An 8,046-nucleotide genomic window follows, 5' to 3' on the forward strand; every position below is an offset into this window, starting at 1 on the left:
ACTTAATGCTGTAAATGTAGGACCTCTGATGTCGTTCTTACACTTCCCTTTTTCTGTAAATTAGTAAACAACAAATTAACACAATTACACAAACTGAAAAACTATAGGCAGCCCATCAATTTCCAAACCTGTATCCTAAGACGGTCTCCTTCTGGTATACAATCTGGTTGCTGTCCCAGAAAAGGTTTCTTTGGTGGTCGTAGATGGAGTTAAGGTGGAAGTCGAGACTGCTGTTTTGAGCCTGAGGTTGACAAAAGAGAAATCAGACAACTGAAAGTGGACTGGTGTTTCTGTGTATAACTGCATACTACTCTGTAGTTTACTTGAGGCCTGTAATGGATGGCTCTCCGTTGGGTGCTGGCCAGTGTGGCGGTGTTGTGGAGGCGACTCCAGGGCTCCTCTGTTTGGGTAATGTGACATGGTTCTTTATAAGTAATCTGCACAGTAAAGAAGTACAAAACATTTCAAATCTCCGGAGAAATTACAATACTTCCACTGGTGTGAAGGTATAGGAGCAATTGAAATAATAAAGCATGGATTTCCAATCATTTTGAACATGTGGGTTTGTTCTGACTTTTGACTGGTACTGTAGATCACAGTCTTTTATTGCTACTGACTGAAATTGTATGTGTGGAGCCCTACAGTAGTAAGTAATCTTTTAATTGTGTGAATTTTATGCACCAGCTATTTGTTTTATTTAAAATCTGCGTATTCAGCTGAGCCAATGATAACTGAGCTTGTGTTTACCCAAAGAGCAAAGTCATGCAAAGAGTTTAAATAGTTTGAAATGTGTTAAAAATCTAAGTACGATGGCTTACATTCTTCTTAAATCTATTGTTTGGGCTTTTAATTTAATTTAAGGTGACATAACTAAAGAGAAAGACCTCCAAAAGCCCAAGGCCCACTACGTCCTGTTTGTGGTATTTGCAGGAGGATAAGGTACACTAATAAAACACGGTATCAAGTTGCAGGATGAGGTCCTGAAGGCAACATAATAGCTCATATTGTTAGATTTAGCTTCTTTTTCAAGTTTTCCCTTTTATTTTGTTTTTCTTTATAAATACAGATTATATGCGGACCATTTAATTCAATTAACATACTTTTTTGTTGGATCTTACTTGCAGGCGTCACTTAACAGGTCCAGTGTTGCTTTTCTACTTATCTGAGCAGAAATTCACAGACTTATTTGGCATTTATATCAGTATGTGTTATACTATAATTAGTAGATATATATATAATTAGTAGAGTAATATAATTGCAATATCTGAAACTTGGTTTAACAGTGACAAGGGTACCGACTTTGAAATGGAGGGCTATGAAATGACATATAAAAACAGAGAAAATAAGATTGGAGGGGGTGTGGCTTTATATGTGGACAAAAACTTAAATTATAAGGTGGTGGAAAAACTGACAACAATGGTGGATAATGTGCTAGAATGTGTCACAATAGAAATCCTAATGGAAAAAACTAAAAATATCAGAGTGAGTTGCATATATAGATCACCAAGCTCCAATATAGACACATTCAAGGATTGGATAGAAGAAAACTTCACAAATGCAAATCATAAAAGTACGTATATCTGTGGAGACATCAACATTGATCTACTAAATCCAAATAAACACAAAAATATTGAAGAATTTATCAATACCCTGTATAGTCTCTGCCTATATCCCAAAATCACCAGACCCACCCGAATTACTGCTCAAGGCGCAACACTAATTGACAACATTTTTACAAATGTAATAACTAACAATTCTGAGAGCGGGGTATTGATAAATGATATTAGTGACCACTTGCCAATTTTCACAATTCACCACTGTATCATTAAAAAAAAAAACCATCAGGACAATAAACCACACTACAGACGGATCAAAACTGAAGAGTCTATGGAGGCATTTAAAAATGACCTAATATCATATAACTGGGAAATAGTCTATAAAGAAAAGGATGTGGATAAAGCATATGATGAATTTATACGAATATTTAAATTATTATATGATAAAAATTGCCCAACTAAACTAATTAATATGAATCACAAATATAATAATAATCAATGGATCACAGTAGGCTTACTGAATGCCTGCAAGAAGAAAAATACATTATATAGAGAATTTATTAAACGGAGAACGAGAGAAGCTGAAGATAAATACAAGAAATATAAAAATAAATTAACTAATATTATGAGAACATGTAAAAAAGAATACTATGATAAAATACTAGAGAATAACAAAAATAACATTAAAGGGATATGGAAGATATTAAATACTGTAGTTAGGAACAACCCTAGACATAAAGAGTATCCACAGGACTTTATTGAAAATGAAAAAAAGATAAATAATATGGACAAAGTAGTAAATAAATTTAATAATTACTTTGCAAAGGTTGGACCAAAACTTGCAGCAGAAATACCCGAAACATTATCAGCAAACACAGCCGAGAGTTATGTAAACAGCAATTCCACTTCAATGTTTTTAAATCCCATAGATGAAGATGAAATTATTGACACTGTCAATAAATGTAAAAACAAAACATCGACGGACTCAGAAGGAATTGACATGAAGATAGTGAAAAGGGTAATAAGGGGGATATCTAAACCACTCACATACATCTGCAATCTGTCATTTGAAAACGGTCAAGTCCCACACAGAATGAAAATAGCAAAAATCATACCTATGTTCAAAGATGGTGACAAATCCCACTTCACAAACTACAGACCTGTCTCTCTTCTACCACAATTCTCAAAAATCCTAGAAAAAGTATTCAATAATAGATTATGCAACTTCATAGACAAGCACAAATTATTATCCGATAGTCAGTATGGTTTCCGTTCAAGCAGATCAACTTCATTAGCTCTAATAGACCTCATTGAAAAAATAACTAATTCCATGGATAAAAAGAAATTCGCTGTCGGTGTATTCATAGATTTAAAAAAAGCCTTTGACACAATTAATCACGAAATTCTAATAAAAAAACTGGAACGATATGGGATACGGGGGTTAGTGTTGAATTGGGTGGAAAGTTATTTGAAGAGCAGGAAACAATTTGTGCAGATGGGTGAATATAAATCAAAATGTGCTGACACTGTGTGTGGGGTCCCCCAAGGGTCAGTATTAGGGCCAATATTATTTAATTTATACATAAATGACATAAGCAAGGTATCTGATGTATTGAAAAGTGTATTATTTGCGGACGATACTAATCTCTTGGGAACAGGTGAGAACTTGCAGCTACTTTTAGACGTGATCACCTCAGAAATGTACAAAATGAAAAAATGGTTTGACCAAAATAAATTATCATTAAACATAGGTAAGACCAAATTCATGGTCTTTGGAAATTATAAATCAAATAGCCAAATTCAAATTCACATAGATGGAATACAAATAGAAAGAGTTAAAAAGATAAAATTTCTGGGTGTGATCATAGAAGAAAAAATTAGCTGGAAGCCTCACATCCAACATGTTCAAAACAAACTGTCAAAAAGTATTTCATTATTAGCAAAGGCAAAACATTTCTTGAACTATAAATCACTACTCATCCTCTATAACTCATTGATCCTACCCTATTTAAATTACTGTTCCGAGGTTTGGGGGAACACATACAGAAGCTCACTTCACTCCTTGTGCATATTACAGAAAAGAGCTGTGAGAATAATATACAATGCAGGTTACCGGGACCACACAAATGAATTATTTTTACAATCTAAATTACTAAAATTTATAGATCTAGTTAATTGCAATACAGCAAAACTAATGTTTAGAGCCAAGAATAACTTATTACCAGGACATATACAGGGGATATTCTTTGAAAGGGAGGGAGGTTATAACCTCAGGGGCCAACTTAATTTCAAAATTATCAATAGACGCACAACACTGAAGAGCTTCTGTCTGTCTACCTATGGTGTAAAACTTTGGAACAGCCTGAGCATAGATCTAAAACAAAGTAAAAACACATCACAATTTAAAAAAAGATATAAAGAAACTTTTTTCTCAAAATACAGGGGCGAATAAAAATGTAGATATATATATATATATAGATTTATTTAATATGTGTAGATATATAGATTAATATTATGGAAACATGTTATATATATGTATATGTATGTATATGGATATATAGTGATATATTATACATACAGTATTTATGTATGGATATATCTCTGTTAATATATATGGATATATAGTTATATGTAGATATGTTGGTAAATGGATGTATAGTTATGTTGATATATAGACTTATATTATGTTTTTTTTTGTGTTCTATAAGTAAGCTCATTGATTCTCTTGCTATTTTGGAAAAATGAATATAAGATTTGGGGGTAGGACCTGATAAGTATATACCGTATTTTCTGGACTATAAGCCGCTACTTTTTTCATAGGTTTTGAACCATGCGGCTTATACAAAGGTGCGGCTATTCTGTGGATTTTTCTTCCACCGCAGATAAATAGATCAATAAATACTGGTTATTTTCTCTTGGTTCTGTCCCGTTTTAATCAGCAAAGTTGCTGCCGTGTTCAAAGACACTGTTAGGAAAGGATCTACTTAGGTACAAACATGTACATCATTTACAGTTCAAAATCATTCTGTACGTGTAGTAAATATCTAATCTGACAACATAAATATCTGCGGCTTGCAGATCTTTTTTTTTAAATAGAGCGGATACGGCTTATATGCAGGTGCGGCTTGTATATCTTTTTTTAATTAGTTTTTTAAAAATAGAGCAGATGCGGCTTATATACAGATGCGGCTTATAGTCCAGAAAATACGGTACTTCAATCCTACTCCCTTTCGAATATGCTGGTGGATCTGCGAGGTCTGCCTTGTCTTTTTTTGTTTTTTTTTACTTTTTAGTATTGTTCTTTCTAATTTGCATATTCGAAATAAAGCTCAAATATATATGAAATAAAGCTCAAATATAGACAAGACTTTAAAACAAAGTTTCCAGGCTGCACCTCTTCATGACGACACATGATTCAAACCACTAGGTTGTATCCAAGTTACAGTTTCAAACGGCAGAAAAACTCATGCAAAAATATGCAAGAACTCATGGAAATATACAACAGTAAAGTTGCAGTAATTTTACTAAAAAATATATAAAATGAAGGACGAGCTCAAACATCTGCACTTAGACGCCATAACAGAAAACTCAAGGTAACATGATGAGACATGATGATTAGTTTTAATGGGATGAATAAATGTACCTGCTGCGGCTTGAATCCGCCCAGAGTCAAGTCGTTTTCATATTTTGTTGAAGGGTACGGATTCCGGCTCGACATTTTTATCGGTAGTAAGAAGCTCCGGTCCGGCAGAGGGTTGTTTTTCCGTCTCTCTAACGATTCTGCAGCGAGTCTAAACGGCTCCAACGAACTCCGTGGCGTTTATAACGCTGTTGCCGGGCAACGCCAGCTTCCAGGTAAACCTGGTAAGAAAAGTTCTTAATGGAGACACATTGAAGAAGAAAGAAAACAGGCTTAATTTATGAGTCTAAAAATTCAAATGGATATGGCAAAATTAAACCTAAATTATGAATTTATTCAAATTTAAGAGGACATTATTTTATCACAAACAAAAAAAGGGTATATTTGGGGCTTGATTTAGGTGATTTGCAGTCTTAGGCCCAATCCCAATTCTCCTTCACTCGCCCTTCTTTTCTCCACTCGCACTTCTTTTCTTCCCTAAACCCTAAAAAAGAAGGGGGAGATTTTAGGGCACTTGAGATCTAGGGCACTTGGCCCAGGTGCCTGTCCCAATTCTCCCCCTACCCTTCGTTTCCCTCCCTACCCTGATCAGGAAGCTGAGAGCCAAAAGCTGTTTTAATTTCAGCTGTAGCGCTGTTAATATGGCACTTTATTAAGTTTTAATATTTTTTCAGGTATAATGGTAACCTTAAGATCCCCAACCGGGGCTCAGTTTATCCAAATAACGCCTGTTAAGAAATTTGACCCGATGTTTTCGGAGATGAGAAGAGCCGCCGCCCCCGGGGAGCAGCCTCAGCTCACAGCCCGAGAAGAGACGTGATCGCTGGGTCAGGCTGCTCCGTCAGCCCCGGGAGAGACACTCTCTCCCGGGACGCAGCTCTGTTGAGAATCACGCCGGCTGAAATAAATCATTTAGGAATATGTTGGTTTAATAGATTAAATCTAACAGTTGTAGCTACGCCTGTTAAGAAATTTGCTCCGAAATTTAGAGATTTCTGTCTGCCGGGTCCGGAGCTTGGGTCCGCGTTAAATCGACGCAGAGCCTACGGCGAAGGTTGCGTAACCTTCGCCGTAGGATCTGCGTTGGTGTAACGCGGAACCATAAATCCCTTTATTCTGGCGTGATCTTCCGCAACTTTATCTGAAAGTGTGTAAATTACCCAGATAACAGCTGGATTACTTTGTGGTTTCTGAAGACTATTATATCAGAAACATCCAAAACAAATCTGACGAGTCACAGGATTATTTCTCTCTATTTCTCTGAGACCAGTCTGCCTGTTTGCCTTCGGTCGGCGAGTCAAATCGACGCAGAGCCTCTTTTTTTCATACCCCCTCGCTCGCCAAGTCAGCATCTGAAATCCCTCGATTTGAAGGGGCTATTCTCAGCCCCTAGCCCTCGTTATGCCCCCTCCCCCTAGGTGAAAAGAGGAATTGGGACACCACTACCTTCACGGGAACGCGCAAAAGTTAGGGTTAGGGAAGAAAAGGAGGGCGAGGGGGAGTATTGGGACGCACCCTTATTCTTCTCCTTTCGGCTTTTCTATACAGCAAATCCTTATTTTCATTCAGACCTGTCTCTTCCACTGTTCTCTGGTTTTCCTCTTTGCCGCCTGTCTGGTAGCCCCATCACCAATATCCTTCTACCAATATCTCCTCCGTCCTTCCTCTGCAGAGGTGTCAAAAGTATTCACATTCATTACTCAGGTAGACACTAGAGTTTAAATATACTCCTGTAAAAGTTGAAGTATCAACTCAAGTTTTTTACTCAAGTAAAAGTATAAAAGTACTGGTTTCAAAACTACTTAAAGTATAAAAGTAAAAGTAATGTAAGGGAGAAAAAAGCCATTAAGGACAAAAGCCATTGAAAATGAATGCAAATATATTAAAGAACCATATATGTGTACTATTAAGCATTAACATGTGTTTCAGAGAGCAGAAGATATGATGACTTTGCCTATAAGTATTGTAATGGTGCAAAAAGTCAAACTTCAGAGGCATGTTATCATTTATCCTAACCTTTATTGGAATGTACATCCAAGTTTAGTTGCAGGAATCTGAGGGAACGGATGTAAGAACAAAACTGGACAAGAACATCCTTCATTGTGCCAAAACCACAACCAAATTCACAATTTAACTGGATATTTTTTTTTTTAAAGGCTGAAATGAAATAGAGTAACGAGGCTGTTTTTAAAATGTAAGGAGTAAAAAGTACATATAATTGCGTGAAAATGTAAGGAGTAAAAGTAAAAAGTCGTCTGAAAAATAATTACTCCAGTGAAGTATAGATAACCAAAATTTCTACTTAAGTAAGGTAACAAAGTATTTGTACTTCGTTACTTGACACCTCTGCTCCTTTGCACATGTCCAAGCCATCTTAATCTGATCACTCGATCTTTGTCTCTGACAGACCCAACCTGAGCTCCCCCGATTATGTGCTCATTCCTAATTTGAGCAATTCACAGTGAAGTTCTTAAATATGCTCATGTGGCTGTCTACAGATGTAGGCAGATCATTTCATTAATCCCAAAAATTCAGGCTGATGCCCCCGTGCTACTGCATGGCCCCATGCACCTGCAAAGCCCAAGAAAGAGAGAGAGAGAAAAGCTTGTAGCCATTTTATTAAAAAAAACTAAAAATACAGAATCTACACTGTAACCATAGTAATGAGTCTATTTACATGCGTTCTAATTTATACAGGTAGCAGTAATTAGAAAACCCCCATGTGTGATATTAAGTAAGCAAAACTATAGAACCAATCAGATTCCGGCATTTGCTCTGACTTGAGAAAGAAGCCACACCCCCAGCAGCAAGGGCAGCACCTGAGGGTTCAGGTCAACACTTTTCTGTCTC

The 8,046-nt window shown here is 36.4% G+C and overlaps 1 protein-coding gene across 1 annotated transcript; it reads right to left on the bottom strand.

Moving 5' to 3' along the window:
• Positions 1–5,424, bottom strand: cfap276 (cilia and flagella associated protein 276). The gene is made up of 4 exons (XM_061734985.1): positions 5,200–5,424; positions 324–437; positions 129–241; positions 1–53 (listed from the first exon to the last, which is right to left on the bottom strand). The coding sequence occupies exons 1-4, from the start codon at positions 5,272–5,274 to the stop codon at positions 38–40; spliced, it is 318 nt and encodes a 105-aa protein (XP_061590969.1). The 5' UTR covers positions 5,275–5,424; the 3' UTR covers positions 1–37.
• Positions 5,425–8,046: the final 2,622 nt, after the last annotated feature.

Source organism: Cololabis saira, chromosome 12, assembly GCF_033807715.1.
Source record: "Cololabis saira isolate AMF1-May2022 chromosome 12, fColSai1.1, whole genome shotgun sequence".
Lineage (NCBI taxonomy): Eukaryota > Metazoa > Chordata > Actinopteri > Beloniformes > Belonidae > Cololabis > Cololabis saira.